The sequence below is a fragment of the Clupea harengus genome, chromosome 22 (assembly GCF_900700415.2).
Source record: "Clupea harengus chromosome 22, Ch_v2.0.2, whole genome shotgun sequence".
NCBI lineage: Eukaryota > Metazoa > Chordata > Actinopteri > Clupeiformes > Clupeidae > Clupea > Clupea harengus.
The window spans coordinates 2,456,473-2,476,790 of record NC_045173.1 but is presented as its reverse complement, the minus strand read 5'-3'; the positions used below and the strand labels follow the sequence as shown (position 1 = coordinate 2,476,790).

Genomic DNA, 20,318 nt, shown 5'->3' with positions numbered 1-20,318 from the left:
ATATAAAAACACAGAAGCAGTTTTATGCAGGTAATGCAAAAGATTAAATGCATTGTTTTGCCTTTTGCCTTGCCATTGTGTGTGTGTGTGTGTGTGTGTGTGTGTGTGTGTCTGTGTGTGTGTGTGTGTGTGTGTGTGTGTGTGTGTGTGTGTGTGTCTGTGTGTGCGTGTGTGTGTGTGTGTGTGTGTGTGTGTGTGTGTGTGTGTGTGTGTGTGTGTGTGTGTGTTGGGTACAAGGTTCTGGATGGACAGTTTCATCAGTTCCCTCTGGAGGTGGTGCTCCTGCTGATGGTGAGAGGCAGTGAGGGAGAGAGCGGGGCAGATAGCAGCAGCGGGGCATGTGTTCAGCTGCTGGACTGGTACAACCTCGGGGATGAGCTGGTGTTGGTGATGGAGAGGCCACTTCCCTGTCTGGATCTGTTTGACTACATCCAGGAGAGAGGGGGGAAACTGCCAGAGGAAGAAGCTAAGGTTCAACATGGACTCTGCAATACTGTCTGAAGGTCTGGGTCAGGAACTAGATTAGCTTCATATCAACATTCTTACCTGTCTTTTTCTGTCCACAACAGTTCCTTCTGAAGCAGCTGGTTGGGTTGATGAAAAAGGTTCACTCCAAAGGAGTTCTCCACCGGGACATTAAACCAGAGAACATTCTGGTGCTCACTGGCAATGAGAGCCTGAGTCTCCGCCTACTTGACTTTGGCTGTGGATGCATTCTCAAGAATGAACCATATACTGAGTTCTATGGTACATCTGAGTACTGTACACATTTCCACACAGACACAAAACTATTCAAATTATAAGCAGCTTATTCGTTATTTGAACTTCATACATTGTCTAAATACAAGCTACTTGACAGTAGATAGTACATGTACAGTATGTCCAGAGTAATTGTAAATGTTTACAATGCAGTGCATTATACTTGTGTTCCATGGATGTTCATTTAGTGAAGTGTTTATCATTTTGTTATGAGCTCAAGAGGTTTTGGCATGAGACCATGGTACAAAATGGAGAAGACATGAGCACTAGGCATACCTCATGAATTAAATACATGGCAGTAGAGATGAAGTGCCTGATGGGCATTACTCTGTGATATATTTCTCTGAATTCCACTCAACCTGTGTCAGGCCAGTCTGTAGAATGCTGAATGCTGCTGATGGGTTTGTGCTGTTGTCTGGGTGCAGGCACGTTGCAGTACACCCCGCCTGAGTGGTACCTGCACGGGCAGTATGAGGCCCTGCCCTTGTGTGTGTGGCAAATGGGGGTGCTGCTGTATGACATGCTGTGTGGGGAGCACCCCTTCAGCACACGTGCCGACATCATCAGCCGGGCGCCGTACATCCCACAGCAGCTGCCCAGACGTAAGACACACACCCACTGGATCTACATCGCACATGGAACATCCCATGGGACTGTCATTACACATCCAACACAAAGCTGGGATCATGGCTGGAGGACTTTGCATGCCCTAATACACAATCTCCCCTCTCCCTTAGACTGCCAAGACCTGATGAGACGCTGCCTGGCCAAGCGGCCGAGAGGTAGACCTACTCTAGAGGGCATTCTGCAGCATCCTTGGTTCCAGTGAAGTGCACAGGCACATATCATTAACACAGATACAGACAGAAACACACGCATTGCACACATTCACATAGATACAGACACGACATATATAAACGACATATATAAACAGACACGATGGTATATAAATAAACAGAGACACGAACACATTCACATTCACAGAAACGCAGACACACACACACACACACACACACACACACACAAACATGTACACACATTTCCTAGATGTGTTCATACATATATGTTTTTAACCAACCCTATATTACTATATTACTACATTTTTTGAAACGTATGAAATTTACGAAATAAAGTCGTAAGTTGATAATACTTTGTGTATATGGCTGCGTGTCATTCCTCTAAAAGAGGCACTTATTTATATGCATTTATGTGCACCATACTGGAATTATACCCAGAACATAATTTCAACTCTAAGCAAACACTGTTTACAATGTTCAGATCTGAAAACCCGTTTGATCAGGGATAGACTAATATCTGTAGTTGTTTGATGGAAACATAAGTTACTATAAGCTACAAATGTCATGTAAATAAAACAGAATGCTCACCGTGACTCAATGGTTCATTCACTCATCATCCATCATATCACCATCTGACTTGAACATACACACAGAGGTACATACATGCAGTTATAATACTCTCCACACATATGGGGTATATGCTTGTTTTCCATTTCATGGTTATAATATGCCCACCATGAATGTAGGCCTACATATCATATACACCCATCATTATGACCTGGATGGTGTGGCTGGCTGTAATACAGACAGACATTTTAGTTTTTATTGATTTTTGGAATTGGTATGACATTTACTGTAATAACTCAATGGAAAGACATGTACCATTATTACTTTTCACAAAAAAAATACTCACAGCTAAAAGTGTAATACCTTCCGAATCACATGGTGGCAGCATACTGTTTTAGTATCTGATGCTAAAACAAGAGAAGAAAAGATGCCCCAACGTCATTAGATCGCGCCTTCTCATACAAAACACCAACACGCACAGCGTGGCTGTGGTACTGAGTGATTGAAAAGTAGCGTTAACCTAAGCAAAATGAAAGATACACCATTATCAAACTGTGAGCGGCAATTTCTTCTCAAGGCGATAGAGGAGAGAAAGGTATTCTTACGTTTTCTATTTCCAGTTCATTAGTTAGCGGTGCGGTCAGCATAGTAGTCTAGATGTTAACTTTGAGACATTAGTCTCAGTAGGTCTTCCCTACCTAATCAGGCCATTTTAGTATGCATCGATACTTTTAATTGTTGTGATCTCCAATATTTCTTCCAGCGGCTGGACGGTAGAGAAACGTATGACTACAGACACCTCAGGATCACGTTTGGCATGGACTATGGCTTTTGCATTGTTGATCTTGGAAAAACAAAGTAAGTGTCTGCAGGAGTCTTTGTCCGAAGCATTTCGGAAGTGTGTGGATGGGCTGGGTACGTTTGTGTCTAACAGAGGGAATGTCTCATAGCTGTCACTAGCGGACAAGACGTATATAACCTGTTTAACAGCGGTTATTGTGAAGTGCATCGACCGGTAAGATCTCACTAATGGCAGGTGGGAGAAACAACCTCCGATGCTGTTTCCTGAAATATCAGGTGTGCAATTCTGGTGTGCAAGACCGTCCTCTGTTTAACCAGTGTTGTCTTCGGGGAGTAAGAGGTATTATTCATGGTTGTGAGGAGGTTTTGGGCCTGTGCTTTACCACTGCCTTCATAGAGTGAATATAGAGCTGTTCTGTGTGTATGCGCAAATGTTTGTTTGCCAGTGCTTAGCAGAAGCCAGTGTTGACAGCTGTGTTGTCTGTGTTTACTTAGGGTCATGTCGCAGGTGTCCTGTGAACTGGCTGCCCCTAAAGAAACTCGTCCCTCAGAGGGGATCCTCTTCACCAATGTGGAGCTGTCACCAATGGCCTCACCTGCATTTGAGCCTAACAGGTAAAAAGCAAACTGTTAGTTGTACTTTCCTCTGAGTATCCTCGAAAACGGACAGCTCGAATGCCAAGGGTCTGTTAAGCTGTAATGGCTGAAAATGGAGGATTCAGCTGTGGGGTGGGCAGAGAGCTCTTGTCCACCGTAGAAACCTCCTGTTATGGGCAAGCAATCGTTGAAACTGGATCTTACAGCAGTACATGTGTGCTGTTTACCTGGCTAAGTGATGGCACCAGGATGCACTGTGTGAAGACGACAAGCTGGTGGAGGAAGTGTGATGCTCTTGGCAGTGTTCTGCTTGGAAACCCTGAGTTAGGCATTCCTGTGTGTGTCAAGTTGACATGAGCCACCTTCTTAAACATGGTTGCAAACCAGGTACACCCCTTCATCGCAATGGCATTTCCTTTGGCTGTGGCCTCTTCAACAGGTTAATATGCCCAGCCACACTGCACACATTGTTTGGTAATGGTTCAAGGAACATGATGAAGAGTGCAAGCTGTTTTCCTGCCCTCCAAATTCCCCATATGGTCAACCTGATTGAGCATCTGTAGGATGTGGCGGAACAGCACAACCTCTCTACCTCACAACGATACATTGCTAACGTCTTTGTGCCAGATGACACAGAACACTTCTGACAGGTCGGAGGTGTTTGGGCGATGCAGTGATCATAATGTTTGTGTATATTATAGCAGATTCCATATAGTAAAGGGGTGATTTCCCTGTAATTGTAAAAATCAAAGAGGCTTCAGAGACAAACTGATTGATTTTATATTGTTTAATATTTGTTGTGCCATTGTTTTGTCAGTTATGCTGTGGGTTCAGAATATTTCTTCTACTATGGTAGACGAGGTTGTAAAAGTTACCACTTTTGAAAAAAAAAACTGTAAATAGGATAGAATTGTGGTTGACCGCTTGCATGTATATTTGTGTTTTACAGGCAATCGGAGTTGTTGGTAAGTTGAATAGACAACTGGAGCGCTGTTTGCGGACCTCGAAGTGCTTTGACATGGAGTCACTGTGTGTCATCTCAGGGGAAAAGGTATCAGTCTGGAGAGAGGGGGAACAATAGAACAATGTGCTTGGCCCACAATTGTGGCAAACACACACATACTGTTCTAAGTACTAAGTGTAGTTCTGTTTTTCACAGTCTTATAACCAGGGTCTGTTTTCTTTAGTAGTAGTGACATTGTCCAGGCCTTAAAACAGCAGTAGAAAATTGTATGAGACTAGTGAGGAGGTTTTCTATCCTTTGTAGGTATGGAGGATCAATGTGGATGTTCACGTGTTGAATCATGATGGGAACCTAATGGACGCAGTTAGCATAGCAGCCATCACTGCTCTCTCCCATTTCAGACGGCCGGAGGTCAGCATCCAGGGACGAGACGTCACTGTGGTGAGTGTCACCTGGGCAACATGACAGAAACAAAGAATGAAAATGGGAACCTGGTTAGATTTTATGATTAAGTGTGTGTGTGTGTGTGTGTGTGTGTGTGTGTGTGTGTGTGTGTGTGTGTGTGTGTGTGTGTGTGTGTGTGTGTGTGTGTGTGTGTGTGTGTGTGTGTGTGTGTGTGTGTGTGTGTGTGTGTGTGTGTGTGTGTGTGTGTGTGTGTGTGCATTTCTGTGTCTGTGTAGCACACGGCTGAAGAGAGAGACCCTGTTCCACTGAGCATTTATCATATGCCTATCAGTGTAAGCTTTGCCTTCTTCCAGCAAGGGTAAGTCAATATCAAGCAACAGTCTTGTACAGCTATTGCATATAATCTCAGTAGGATCCTCTCCATTAAGATGATTGAAGAAGACTCTTCACCTAGTTACACAACAGTAACTGATCTTCTTGACTACTGACGGACCTGTCTCTCTCTAACTCTCCCATTCATTGTTTAGGTAGTCAGTTTAAGATGTAAGTGTAAGATGAACAACACCGATAGGCTATAGTCAAGCACACATATTGTAAAAGTAACAATACAAGTTAAATAAGAGTTAAACTGGATTTGGAATCAAACTGAGTGGAATTCCCTGTCTGCCACAGTTCCTATTTGCTGGTGGATCCAAATGACCGTGAGGAGAGGGTGATGGAGGGCCTGCTGGTCATCGCCATGAACAAACACAGAGAGATCTGCTCCATCCAGTCCAGCGGAGGCATCATGTTGCTCAAGGACCAGGTGTGGCCAGAGAGGAGAGATGGAGAGAGGCTGAGGGGCTGTGTGGGGCACAAATGAGGAGTGAAGATGTGTGCTTTAACCCTTTGTGTGCTCACCCATCCCAGGTCCTGCGCTGCAGTAAGATCGCCAGTGTGAAAGTGTCCGAGGTCACAGAGCTCATCCAGAAAGCCCTGGAGAATGACAAGAGAGCCAGGTGTGTGTGTGTGTGTGTGTGTGTGTGTGTGTGTGTGTGTGTGTGTGTGTGTGTGTGTGTGTGTGTGTGTGTGTGTGTGTGTGTGTGTGTGTGTGTGTGTGTGTGTGTGTGTGTGTGTGTGTGTGTGTGTGTGTGTGTGTGAAAGTGAGAGAAATGTTCATGAGTTTATGCTGTCTGCTTTTATTCACATTCAAAATCACTAATCATTTTAGGAAAGACAGAGGCAAGTTTGGATTTGCCGAGTCCTTGCCTAAAGAGAGAATCACTGCACTGAAAACAAAGGAAGCCCCCGTTGAAATGACAGACGTCCAGGAGACAGCCAGCGAGATCATCAGCAACGCGGAGCCCCCCCTTAAAACGTATCCTTTTGCCATCCTGAAAAAAAGCTTGATATCCCGTTCAGCAATTGACATAAGAAACTGTACAATTGCCATAAGAACAATTTTTATTTTGGCATTTAGTATTGTTGTGAGACATCTGATAAAAGTGCCTACCAACTGAGCTGTGAGGTTTCTCCATCTGCCTTTGGGAAACCCAACAAACACATTCTCTCCCACTCAGTTGTGGTCCTTTACATGTAAGCAGCCAAGGGGTGCGTTCCCCCGTGGTGCATGCAGTGGGGGTCGGGCAGGTAGGGGAAGGGGTGAGCAGCTCATGGAGGCTTGAGGAGGAGGAGGAGGAGGAGGATGAGGAGGAAGAGGAAGAAGGAGAAATGGAAGAAATGACAGAAATGACAGATAAAGAAACACAGAGGAAAGGTATAAAGGGAATGCAATATATATATATATATATATAGTGTATGTATATATTTATTTTTAAATATGCTTAATACTTTGTTGATGTTTTCCAGATGATGTTGTTGTCATCTCAGATAGCGAAGAGGAGGATGTTGTTATGTTGAATCAGTAACCGAAGGTGAGTGAAGAATGTATGTGGATATGTCTACATAAGTTTGTCTCTCTTTTCTCTCTTTCAGAAGTTTACAGTGGTGTGAAATGTTTACTGTTGTTTAGGAGTTACTGAAATTGTAGTAATAATGAATATATCTGCTTTGTTTGAGCGTGAATTGATTCAGGTGCTACTTGTGCTTCTACAGGTGCTGTGATCATATCGTACCAGAAGAGGGCAGCAGTATTTAATAAGGAAGAAGAAGAATTATGAAACATCAATGTTGTGTTCATTAATGTCCATACATACTGTCTGTGAATGGATGCAGATGATGGCAATGTTCAGTAAATTTTACTTTTACATTTGTAATCTGAGTCGTTTCTCTAGGGATATGGAAATGTATATCCACAGCAATTATGTATCTAACATACCTATGGATATAAAGGCTATGTCCCCTATGTACATACTGTCTCTTTTATAGATATAGGGTTGATTTGCCGCTGTCAAGGTCAAACATTATTCTGGTTGGAGTTGCTTCCCTCCAATGAAAGTGAGAATTTAGGGAATCCTTTATATTCATGAGGCAGATATATTAATGAAAAGTGTAAGAACAGCCAAATGGCAACCCAAAGTGTTGATATGATATGATAATAGTAGGTAATAAATACATGTATTAATAAAAACAGAAATGTGTATAATGTAGGCAACATTATAATGATAGCTAGTAAGTGGTGAATAAGAAGTGGCCTATACGTTGTGACTGATGAAAACAAACGGCCAGATTATATCTCAGTCTAACTGTGCATTCGTGTTTATGACCTATTTCGTTTGTTAAATTTCTCATAAGCAACTGGTAGTTGAGGTCCGTGGTGTTATTTTGTAGAGACTGGTCTACTGCATTTCTCCAGCCAAACTACCAGGCGTAAAACATGAAATTGTCAAAACATGTTGGCTGGTACGGGGATCGAACCCGCGACCTTGGCGTTATTAGCACCACGCTCTAACCAACTGAGCTAACCGGCCATGCTGAAGCGGAGTGATCTTTTGAATTTTTTACCCTACGTCTAAAATTACATAGCAGTTGGATCCCTAGGTCGCGTACAATTCGCACGAATCCATGCGCTTGCCTCCGTAGCCAGACAGGAATGCCTAGATGGGTAGAAATGCGTAGACTGGAGTGTCTGATGGGGTTGTTGCACCTCTGCAGCACATTTATTCTATTATTTGGAGGCCAGAAGTGAACTGTATGGATTTAACGCCGGATGCAACAGTGTCTACTACACAGCCGCGTTCAGCAGCTTTCTGCTCAAAGAAAATCTCCTAAAATGTCCCTCTTAAGATGTTTCAATTCACATTCATTCTATCCACTTAACTTCGTCTCTCTTTCTCTCCTAATCCATTATTTTTCTCAACTCTCTTTTATTTACTCACCCTCACTTCGTCCACCATCCACCCATTTTCTCAGTAAGTTGAATATTCAATATAATTTGAATGTAGGCCTACTCAGCATAACAAAGACTAAATGTTCTCCGCAGGTTGAATACAACTGTTCTTTCCTATTACATGGCACCTAATGCATCTGATAGCTTGGCATGACAAAACTCAGGACTTATTACTCGTATTAAGCCTGTCTGTATATGTATGAATCCTCTTCACCTAACTTTAATAAAATGAATACATTTAAAAAGATCAAATCTGTGTTCCTTAATATTTATTTCATACCTCACCTCGGTGACTACATCACCCTATGCCCGCAATATTCCTTTCTTTGTATCAATCATTCATTTAAAATAATCTTTAAATTCATATTTTATCGTAAAAATGATACTGTACCGGCTTTTGGACATGCACAACAATTTCCAAATCTGTTTATAATTTAGCTGATAGCTTACTACTCAACTGCCTTATTTTCCATACCTTTCGTATGGGTTAGTATCACAGTGCTTAAATTAGCATTATGGCATAAACGTCTGATGACGGACATTTACATCATATTGTAAAATTCACATAGATTTATTCATAGTATAGAACACTGGAAAGCACCCCCAGCCCTTCTGCTTTTTTAAATGTTTATAGTAACACTGAACAGGCAGACATTCACACTTCTGGTTGAGAATAATATCAATGTTTTACTACAACACTAATGCAGACGCAGGGGAAGGCAATTATTCAATCACAATATCTTTGAGCACAAGAAAAAAAAAAAAAAAAAACACGTTTAAAAAAATCGCATTCCCATTTGTCAGACAAATAAAATGTGGAGAACGAAGCCCAAGAGCTCTCCGAGTACTTTCTACCCCCTCAATAGTCTGTTGGGACCAATGTGCCATCCCAGCCTTAACCATTAGAAGCTATGGCCACTGACCCCACAGCAGCAGCAGGGCAGACAGTAGCCACTCAGTCAGGCTCCAGTAGAGGTCATGGGCTCAGCTCCATGGCAACAGTCAGAGTTGAACAGGTATAAATGACCATGGGTAGCAGGTGCCTGAAACAGGTGCAGCACTGCAACTCCTATCTACCCTCACATTCTCTCTCTCTCTCGCTCTCATCCAAAACAATACTCATCTGGCACATGAACAGACAGAAACTGACTGAAAATCACTGCAGGGCTTCATATTTGATGGCAGTTTATCATTGTTCTGTCAAATAGGTCACCACGTAGTCACAAGTCACTTCAGAGTAGAAAGACAACCAGCCCCTGCCAAAGACATCTCTCCATTCCTTCTTTTTGATTGGTTTAGCTTATCAAATTAAAACATTTCCATTGGTTGCGTTGCGCTAAGTACCATACCAACATTCATTCAGTTTTCAATACTGCTGAAATTTTACAAAGACATAAATAAAATGATATAATACAGTATACTGTATAAAATATAACAGAGGGGGGAAAAAAACAAAAAAAAGGTGATAGAAGGTTTTTGTTTTGAAATGTTCGGGGGTGAAGGCTTGACACTAAAACAGTAGAGTAAAACCCCTGAGCTTAAAGAAGATCAACACCGTGCTACGGCAAGCAGGAAGGCACAAACACCAGTGGCAGCGTCAACCTCACCACAACACCACAGTAGTAGTGTCAGAAAATAAAAGATGAAGATAAAAAGGAGAACTAAAAGCAGGGGGGGGGGTGAAGCAGGGATTGTTGGGTGTCATCAGTTGAGGCAGGCAGTGACTTCTGTTTGTTTTTAAGGCGGAGTTCAGGACGGGCATCGTCACAGAAATGTACACACGACAAATTCAAATGATGCAGGTCTGACCAGTACACACGGTCACCATGGATACAATATCAATCTCCTTTTCAATGTCTCATACTCTAGCCCACAATATTTGTATATATATTTATATATATATTTATATATTTTCATATATTTCTTAAACAACGTCAAGTCTATTACTTAAACAAGGCTTTTCCAAGGTTGTTATGCACAATATATAAATGTATGTTACAAGAATATACACTGGGTTTTAACTCACGACTGTAATTAAGGGTACATCCAAGCATTCCACGTGATCACTTTGGCTTTCAGGTTAGTTTAAATATGCACATATGATAATCAAAATACAAAACCAAAGTTGGAAAGACAGAAGAGACGGAGGACCGCCAGTCAGCCGTCGTCATGTCCTAACAGAGAAACGAGTTCAAGTTTTACTCATGTTCACACAGAAAAAAAGTGTGTGAAATGAACAAATCATGTGTGATAGACCAGAAACGAGGTAACTAAAAAAAAAAAAAAAAAAAGCAACTAAAAAAAGAAAAAGTGGGTAATATTCTTCAAGTTTGCCATCCACATGTGCAAGTCATTACTTTACAAATAAAAATGCTACAACTGGTAAAAACACACCACTGACACAGTTCCCATCAGGCCTCAGGTCAGTCCTTCACAACCAAACACAAAATAAAGGCTTGAAACGGCCGGACCAATGACTCCTCCACCCTCTCCATCTCCATCTCCCCTCCTTTCTCAGAGGCAGTGAGCTGTAATGAGAGGCTGGACTGAGGGCGGTGAGGACCAGAGCGCGGCTGGCTTCCTGTCGTCTCTCTCCCCCCGTTTGCCTGTCTGTGTCCTGCACATCCTTTTTGTCTCCCGTCTCTCGCTCTCTGTCCCTCTCATTTCACCGAACTCTGTCTGTTGGATCACTCGCTGTCGGTCTCCAGCTCGGCGTCGGACCACTCCAGGGGGGGGATGAAGCCGGTCCTCTGGGCGTGCTCGATGACGGCCGTGTAGCAGAAGTAGTACTGGTCCCACGTCTGGATGCTGTAGGCGCGCTGGGTCCGCATGCGTCTCACCGTCTGCTCCACGTCCACCGTCCCGATGTCCTCCAGACGGGCCAGGCAGATGTCCAATGTGCAAAACGTACCTGAGGGACACGGCAACACAGATGGACAGATGGACACACAGAACAGGGGAGAGGAGGGGTTAGACAAGGAAAAGATTCATCCCTTCAAGTGGAAATACACATTTTTTTTTGTGTGCTTCTGAATTCAAAGCTTAGAACGGCTTTAAGACTGACAGGGCTTACCCGTGCGGCCAATGAGAACGGCTTTAAGACTGACAGGGCTTACCTGTGCGGCCAATGAGAATGGCTTTAAGCCTGACAGGGCTTACCTGTGCGGCCAATGAGAATGGCTTTAAGACTGACAGGGCTTACCTGTGCGGCCAATGAGAATGGCTTTAAGACTGACAGGGCTTACCTGTGCGGCCAATGAGAATGGCTTTAAGACTGACAGGGCTTACCTGTGCGGCCAATGAGAACGGCTTTAAGACTGACAGGGCTTACCTGTGCGGCCAATGCCTGCGCTGCAGTGCACCACAACTGGGGGACCTCCAGGGGGTCCTGTCCAATGAGGTCCTAGTGCTTGTAGCCCCGCCTCCTGCCTTTCTTTGACCTGAGACCTGAAGTCCAACATGGCTGAGGCAGACTTGGGAACACCAAAATCAGGCCAACTCAAATAAAGGTAGTGGGAGACATCCCTCGTCTCTCCAGTCTGAGGGACACAGGACACAAGACACAGGACCAGAGGTGCTCATCAGACCACTAGCATGGAAATCATGTGCAAACAACAGGAGACTAGTCTCATGGTGCCATCAATGGACGTGTGTGTGTGTGTGTGTGTGATCATTCTGTCTCATGGTGTTATCAATGGACGTGTGTGTGTGTGTGTGTGTGTGTGTGTGTGTGTGTGTGTGTGTGTGTGTGTGTGTGTGTGTGTGTGTGTTTGTGTGTGATCATTCCCTCACATAGTGCTACCACTGGACGTATGTGTGTGTGATCATTCTGTCTAATAGTGTTATCAATGGGCATGTGTGGGATCATTCTGTCTCATGGTGCTATCACTGGACGTGTGTATGTGTGTGTGTGTGTGTGTGTGTGTGTGTGTGTGTGTGTGTGTGTGTGTGTGTGTCATCATTCTGTCTCATAGTGCTATCACTGGACGTGTGTGTATGTGTGTGTCATCATTCTGTCTCATAGTGCTATCAATGGGCATGTGTGTGTGTGTGTGTGATCATTTCCTCTCATAGTGCTACCACTGGACGTGTGTGTGTGTGTGTGTGTGTGTGTGTGTGATCATTCCCTCTCATAGTGCTAGCACTGGACGTGTGTGTGATTATTCTGTCTAATAGTGCTACCACTGAACGTGTGTGTGTGTGTGTGTGTGATTATTCCCTCTAATAGTGCTACCATTGGACATGTGTGTGATCATTGTACACTCACTTGGTTGTTGTAAAGCTCCAGGTGAGTCAGCTTGAAGTCCTGGAAAGTCTCAATGTGCACAGTCCTCACCAGGAAACACCCATAGTCCTCAGTCAGGCCAACCTCCAGCGGCCAGTACTGTCCACACTTCACACGCCCACGCTCTACAACTCTATATATATACACACACACACACACACACACACACACACACACACACACACACACACAGCTTGACCAACAGATCTCCTATTTGATACTAGGACAATTATATTTTCTTCTATCATCTTGCTAATCATGATCCCAGGTCAGTGACATCATATGCTGAGTGTGTCATGTACTATACCTGGTGGTCATGACGATGATTATGACCATTTGTTCCCACACCATTCTCCAGAAATCGCCAAATGTTTTTGGCAGCGGTCCTTAAAACAAACAAACACAAGTACACAGATTATAAAACACAAGTCTTATTTCTCATTTCTGACCATGTAAATGTTCCTGAAAGCTTGGACAGATTTCACAACATGAAGATGACTATGCAATGACTATGTGCAACTTACAGCAAAGCATGATTCAGCCATGTGAACAGGCAGTCTGTGTGAAAGTCACCCTCATGCTGCTTTCCCATAAAAACCCCAAACATCTGCTACATGTAGACACTTTCAATGTGTGCGCATTAAAGCGTAGATCTGTGTGCTCTACAAATGCTTTTGTACACCTGTGTGTTCCTCAAATATCCTGTTCTTCCCCTTCTGATGCCATTCTCATCCATGTCCTTTCCTTTTCTTGGTAAAAGGGCTCCATAAAAAGAACTGCACTAAAATGAACCCTGATCAGTACTGTGGGTCAGATTTGAGCTCGTTTCAAAGACTATTCCACACAGCAACTGCAGATCAGAAAAAGGACCAGATTTGGCGGGTAGGGTCAGGTTAGGGGGGGGGGGGGGGGGGGGGGGGTAGGCATTACCCTGAGTGGCGATGTAGGCATGGCTCCTCTTGTACCCGTCCATGAAGCTGGCATTAATGTAGTCTGAGGTCTGAGCAGAGACAGACAGACAGACAGACACATCAGAACGCTGGTGTAGCCATGTACACACAAGGGGAGTTGGCATGCCCACTTCAATAATCAACTTTGATAGGATCATTAGTAGCAATATTGATGATTAGATTTTGAATAGCATTTAATGGTAGCAGTTCAGTAAAAGGCCTAAGCACCTTTGGTCCACTATCACTTTCACACATCCCTGCAGGCCATAACAAACATTAGCCATTTGGAGAAAAAAAAAAAAAGAGAGAAAAGACTTGATGTCAAGTTCAAGCCACCAGATGCCATCATGCTCGTGCAGTGGCGGACACCCACCTCGTCCTCCTCTTCATCGAGCGTGGTCAGTCTGACACGGGACTCATCCAGGCAGAGGACGTCGCTGTAACGGTTCTTGATCTGATTGGAAGGCTTCCTGTTGGGGCAAGAGGACATGACAAGCATTGAAACCCCCACATTCACACAATGTGCCACACGTCCCAGAGAACCCCCACATTCACACAATGTGCCACACGTCCCAGAGAACCCCCACATTCACACAATGTGCCACACGTCCCAGAGAACCCCCACATTCACACAATGTGCCACACGTCCCAGAGAACCCCCACATTCACACAATGTGCCACACGTCCCAGAGAAGGCCACACACACACACAATGTGCCACACGTCCCAGAGAAGGCCACACACACACACACGCTACGGACATCCAGTCCCCAGAGGGCGCTCTCACTTTGAGTAGTTGAAGGTTCCTGTGGGCGGTTCCTTGCGGATCTGCTCGTACTCCTGGTAGATGCCCCTCTTGCGGCTCCTCTTCACGTGTGCCACCAGCTCGTGCACCGTCATGCCCCCTGGCTCAGGCAGGTGCACCGACACCTCCATCAGCTCCACCGGCAACGAAGGGGGGCTGTGGGAGGGTGGAGGAGGGCGGGATTTCTGTGGCAGAGGGGGAACCCCGTCTTCCTCTTCCTCTTCCTCTCTCTCCTCCTCTTCTTCTTCTTCTCCTCCTCCTCCTCCTCCTCCTCCGTCTCCGTGTCCATGTTCTTCCTGAATGAGTCCGTCCGATGACCACTCGGTCTCCGTGACGACTATGTTTTGTGTGTGCGTGTGGTGTATGGGTGTGTCAGGGGGTGTCTCGGACTGCGGAGGTGGATGGTGAACACGCCCCTGGATAGCAGAGCCATTCCAGTGCTGTGTGTGATTGGCTGGGCTTCGATGATTAGGCAAGTTGGCATTGGTCCCGTCTAGAGGGGCAGTATCCTGCTCTGGCCAATAGGAACGCAGCAGGTTACCCACACAGTCCGGGTTATCATTGGCATCACTATGGTTACCGGCAGAGCCGGTATTGAAACAGGACTGGACCCAGGCCATGTGACTGTAATTTAAGGTCCCACCCAGGTGCTCCGGAAGAGATGACACTGGGATGTGATTGGCCAGTTCATGGGCCTTAACGGTACACACCTACAATGGACCACAGAGCAAAAGGACGGAGCCATCAACTTCAACACGTAGAATGTTATCACAACACTAGAATAGTATTTGTATCAAGATGGGGATGGAACTTCAACTGGAGTGCTAATATAGCGTTAATGTAAAGGAAACAAAATCACGGTGTGGCTTACTCTCTCTCTCAGCTTCTCCCGCACAAAAAGACGCAGCACAGCAAACGGCGCTCTGAACCACAGTGGAGATGACACGATAAACACACACTTCAGCCGGGCAGGAAACGCACCCTACAACCCAGGACACAAACACACATCAGTTTGAACATTTCATTCAACTACTAATGCAGACTACTACTTTTAAGAACAGTCGCTGATTAACTGACTTATGGATTGATGATGAACACTGATTCAAGAATCCATACTAAACACTATGGCTACCGAGTATGCAAGTCACCCACCTGAAATTCCCTCAAAAGATCACTGATTAAGGCACTGACTGTACAAGATGACATTTTGCTTCACAGACACACTAAACCTGACATCTCTGCTAACTTCTAACCTGCCTGACGGTGGAATCAACCCATGGGTGACTGCTGGGCTAGACTGCATAGCTGCTGGGAAGCCCAGAGAAATTAAAATATAAAGGAACTCCAGAACACAATGAACCGGGCAAATGGTTTCACAAAGCGTTGACCCTTCCACAAGTGTCACCTTACCCCCCACCCCCGCCAACTGCTTACCCCCCACCCCCGCCAACTGCTTGCCCCCCGCCCCCCACCCCCGCCAACTGCTTGCCCCCCGCCCCCCACCCCCCGACTGCTTGTTCCCAGCCCACTACAGCAACAGTGTTAAAGAGTACGGAGACTTTTAGCACATATTCAGTACAGGTCAAGATCCCAGTGTGCTTCTTGCTGTACATCATTCCTGCAAATCACATGTCAATCTCAGCCAATGTCACACAACAGTAAGAGAGCTTCCATCTCCCTAAAGCCAGGGTTTCTGCTATATCCCAAGACAATCTAAACCTCAATAGCAACAATATGCAGTATTTCACCATTTTTGATAATAGGTCATAACGTAATCAGTTTTGATATAGTTTTCAATTTTTCCAATTCAATTGTGAATTTTATTCATTCATATAATCTTCAAGTTCATTTTGATGGTCGATGGTCCTAGGTGCCCAGGCTATGACCCATGTAGTTCTGTGGTCCAATAAGAAACCCACTGCATGGAAGAAAACGATTCAGTGCATGATATCACCAACTATATTACCAACACACAGGCATGCTAGCAAACATTTCTCAGTGCCAACTGTGCTGCTGTTTGTAATTGCAAGGCTTTGGCGTGTCCTTCAGGTAGTTACACAACTAGATTTGCACCAACATTCCTTACTGCTACTTTACAGGCACAGTCTGCGATTCTGCCAAAAGGTTATAAATATTTGACTTTAACAGACAAACAAATGACACCACTCCCTTTTGGGCTCCCGTTCAAGCCACGTGTTGATTGACTGGAATAGTGTATGGCTCAGTACAAGCCACTTTGTTTCCAATTTACAGAACCAAAACCGTGGAGGAACACTGACATTGTTTTGGGCGCACACAAAGAATACACTGCTGGAGGATCGGGAGGAACAATTCTCTGAATTTGACAAAAAGTGTATTGGATTAGAATCGCAGACCGCACTATCAATTTGTTCAAGCCTGTGACCAACAATCAGCCAACAACTGCAATAGAAGGCGCACCACCCTTTATCGGACTGAACTCGTACCACAAGCAAACCTCAGAGACCGTACCAGATTGTCCTGGAGAGCCCTTTTTACCAGATGAGTTGTTCCACACAAAAAACACAGTGCATCATAAAGAAGTAAGACTGCTTACCTTAAGTAGATTGAGGATCTTTTCACACAACCCGTAGTCAAAGTTAGCGTACGTCGAGTTGGTCATATCATAGATGAATATTAGGCCATCCCGTTGGGTCTGAAGACTACAGGAGGAGATGGAGGAGAGTGAGAAAACGGAATGTGACCTCACTGAGGAGAAGAAGTCTGTTTTGTGAACACTTATTTGGGTCTGACGGAGTCTATCCATACCTCTCAATGGCCTTATCCAGTTGATAGATGATGGCCTGCAGCACAGCCTTATGGGTAGTGAGTTCAGGTCGGTGGAGGCGAGCGGTGAAAAGAGCCAGTGCAGCACCCTTCGAATCCCGGCCAGGCTGAGCAGAAACAGAAGTACACATCAGGTCATCACTTCTTTCACTTCTGCAACAAACCCTCTCACTTCACTACAAAGGTACTGACAGACACGCACACACACACGCACACACACGCACACTCTTAGTCACTCACCAGCACGGTGAACTTCCCGCTCAGTAACTCTGTTCTCAGAGGCTCCTCGTCTGCGTTTATGTTGTAAATTCCTTCCTTTATTCTAGTATTCTGAGAGATAAACAGACAAGCACATACACAAACACATAAAAACACACGATGCTGCAGCACAACACACCATTTTAAACTATGTAACATGTTTTGGAGTTTTGTATGTTTATTACCTTATAAGCTTGGAAGAGATCAATGGCTCGGGACACATCAAACTTGCGTGCCATAAGAAACTTCACTGCGGTGATTTCAGACACCAGCACAACATTCTGTGCCTGTTCCTGACTCCCCAACTTTGCCAGGAACTCCTCTACTACCTTCACAGATGGACACACACACAAGACATACACAAAGGTCAATACTCCATCTGCTTACTATGTAGCAACATTCAGACCACATCCACAAGAAAACAATCAATTGGCCCAGTTCCAATTGGCCCAGCAAAATACTGGGAGGATAATGGTGCCCTGCATAATATACAAATACCAAGAAATAAATGGCAAACAATATCTATTACAATAGACAAAAAAAGCTAGAATTACGACTACAACTCCTACGCCTACGGCATACCCTCCCCATATTACAAATGTGTGACACTGTGGTCGGGTGAAAACATAACGTAGGTATTTCTACTCAGACGTTTCAACTTAAGCTATTGTAAGGAAGTAATACGAACGTTCATTTTTGGTACAAGAATGATTGGTCGGACATTATTACGAGACAGGTAGGGGGAGGGGGGTGTAGTATTTTTCAATATTTTAGGTATTCTAGTTCAATCTCACTTGAGGCTTCATATCAGTAGACTACAGTGGATTAACTACTAACTAAATTATTTGTCTACCTTCTACTTACAACACCAACAGGTAGTCAGGGAACTCTAGGAAACATTCGTCGGCTCGTCCAGGAAGCTCAGCGAAGCGTGGGGATGCCCTGAATGATGTTTCATTAGCCGGTGACTGACAACCACAAAGCTATCAAAGTTACCTTGCTTGCTAGTTACGCTACCTTACGTTAACTGTGCTTTACTGAAGGCGTTTTATCTCTCTAAAATATGTCATCTTCTACCATTACGCCAGCTAAGACCCTTTTGAAAAGACAAAGTCAGGACTAACTTCAGTGGATAAGGTTACCTAGACACGGACCAATCTGGCATGCACACTAACGTATGCAAAGTATAAGGTATGGGGATGTTTGGCTCAATCACTAGCTGACAAGTTTCATACCAAAATAACATTTAAAGAAATTGGTGTTAATCAACACTCACTGCGTTTTGAACATAACGAAACATCTTCAAACAACACAGCCTCATAGAAACTGCCCAATTAAGGCTTAAATACCGTATCTGACAAAATCTCCGACCAACCAACAACGTGCTAATCAACAGTCGGCTAATAAGCTAACTAGCCAAGTTGGCTAAATTCAAGAAGACTGCTGTGCCTCACACGGGACTTGGTTAGCCAGCTAACTCTCAGCTAGATAGCTAACAATGCTAATAGCACGAAAGGGCCGCAGCTACTCGGGGAGACTTTCAGTAGTAAGACAAGACACAAATATATTTAAATATCATAATAACAACAATAATATACATGTCAGTGGTGAGAAGAGTAAATGGCCCGGCATGATAAAATCAAAGCAAGCACAAAACTGTAAGTTGTGCCTTACCACCTCCTCTTGAGTTGTCAGGGCTTCCGCCATCTTGAAGCCTCGGCAACGTCGTAGCTACGGGCTCGCCCACAAACCTCACGCACGCGCAAGTCGCGCGCTCCCGGGAAGGGAATGTATGTAGTTCTGGTTAATTGCTGTTTTCGGAACATGCGAATAAATGAATCTCTGAGAAAAGAAAGGTTACTGCAAAGAATGTGGTTTGATGGGAGATCGTCAAAATACGGTTCTGCTGTGCAGATAACAGGTAGGCTACATGTGGCTGTAGGTGTCAACTGAAGGTGTTAAATCTATCTAAAAACATCAAAGTGACAGACACTGATAAAACAATAAATATCCACTTCCTTTGTACACGCCTTAAAATCAGGCTTACCCTGGGCTAAATATATATTACATATATATATATATAATACATATATGAACCCTGGCACCAAGACCCCATCACACACAGACATAGCTATCACAAGCAAAAGTTTATTTGGTGCTCATACCAGAAAATGTAATGATCACACAATGATTCACACCAGTTACCTTTTGTCTTGCATATTCTCTGTTTTAGTTTCGAGATGTGTTTCAAGATACTATCAATTTGCATTCATTTTACGGCGTCATGACAGGCCTTCTAACTCGCACACGAGTGGGAGAGGGGCAGAGGGCCCCTGCTTCATGTCCACTTCCTGTCATTTCTTCACCATTTGCATTTCTTGGCAGGCAATAAACCTCATAACTATCTATCACTCCCGTGGTGCTGGGAAGTTACTGAAATGGAGGGTGTTACAGATGGTTAAGAGATGAGCAAATGTGTTTGGTAATAAGAAGTGTTTGGGGCTGAGAGCCCGTTTCTTGTGTATAATGTCTGCCGTGACTCACTGGGGAAAGAGGGTCATTGCTCTCTACTGCTGTGGCTGGCTCTGAGTCAGATGAAGTGATGGTGGGAAAGGATCTGGAAGTGATCCTATTCCAGGATACCACACACACACTAACGCACGTTGGATGCAAATGCCTGGATATGCTGAGGCGGAGTAGCCAAGAAAAGGGAACTGGACATCTGTGTGCTTGCAGAGCAGGACCTGTGGTTTATTGTGGACAATTCTGCCGGTCAGTTGCCATCCTATACCACCACTCATGCAAATTAGAAACAGTAGCAAAATGTCTGGTACCGCCTCATTCAAGAAACGAGCGGTGCGCATACTCTCTGAATGTTTTCAGCACCTATAACACAGCAGAAGACTGGAGTGTGAATAGGAAGAGCAGGACGTGTGTGTGTGTGTGTGTGAATGATCGGTCTTGACCAGTGATCGGTGAAGGTAACAACGTTCAATTG

The 20,318-nt window shown here is 44.4% G+C and overlaps 3 protein-coding genes and 1 non-coding gene across 7 annotated transcripts; 2 read left to right on the top strand and 2 right to left on the bottom strand.

The window, feature by feature from the left end:
• The first annotated feature begins 236 nt into the window (after positions 1-236).
• LOC105903950 (serine/threonine-protein kinase pim-2-like) lies at positions 237-1,680 on the top strand. Its single transcript, XM_031560304.2, has 4 exons — positions 237-471; positions 570-747; positions 1,185-1,335; positions 1,456-1,680. Exons 1-4 carry the CDS (start codon positions 289-291, stop codon positions 1,586-1,588), a joined length of 645 nt encoding a protein of 214 aa, XP_031416164.2. The 5' UTR covers positions 237-288; the 3' UTR covers positions 1,589-1,680.
• An 878-nt stretch (positions 1,681-2,558) lies between these two features.
• On the top strand, positions 2,559-7,136 carry exosc9 (exosome component 9). The gene is given in 13 exon segments (XM_012831741.3): positions 2,559-2,718; positions 2,887-2,981; positions 3,420-3,539; positions 4,471-4,484; positions 4,487-4,572; positions 4,789-4,926; positions 5,166-5,248; positions 5,563-5,695; positions 5,800-5,888; positions 6,101-6,247; positions 6,474-6,646; positions 6,739-6,803; positions 6,985-7,136. Coding segments are annotated over 12 exon segments (1,203 nt in total). The 5' UTR covers positions 2,559-2,652; the 3' UTR covers positions 6,798-6,803; positions 6,985-7,136.
• Positions 7,137-7,725: 589 nt separating this feature from the next.
• On the bottom strand, positions 7,726-7,799 carry trnai-aau. The gene has a single exon. It is a non-coding gene; the product is annotated as a tRNA-Ile (tRNA).
• Positions 7,800-8,765: 966 nt separating this feature from the next.
• Positions 8,766-19,093, bottom strand: ptpn9b (protein tyrosine phosphatase non-receptor type 9b). Of its 4 annotated transcripts, none has more exons than XM_031559711.2 (13): positions 18,995-19,093; positions 17,506-17,649; positions 17,303-17,392; positions 17,045-17,169; positions 16,833-16,938; positions 15,129-15,239; positions 14,240-14,967; positions 13,827-13,923; positions 13,434-13,503; positions 12,811-12,889; positions 12,486-12,636; positions 11,550-11,757; positions 8,766-11,129 (listed from the first exon to the last, which is right to left on the bottom strand). In XM_031559711.2, exons 1-13 carry the CDS (start codon positions 19,025-19,027, stop codon positions 10,906-10,908), a joined length of 2,166 nt encoding a protein of 721 aa, XP_031415571.1. In that variant the 5' UTR covers positions 19,028-19,093; the 3' UTR covers positions 8,766-10,905. The 4 variants fall into 4 exon arrangements, with proteins under 4 accessions (XP_031415571.1, XP_031415573.1, XP_031415574.1 ...); XM_031559713.2 differs by having other exon boundaries at positions 18,998-19,070; XM_031559714.2 differs by lacking the exon at positions 18,995-19,093 and adding an exon at positions 18,174-18,726.
• Positions 19,094-20,318: the final 1,225 nt, after the last annotated feature.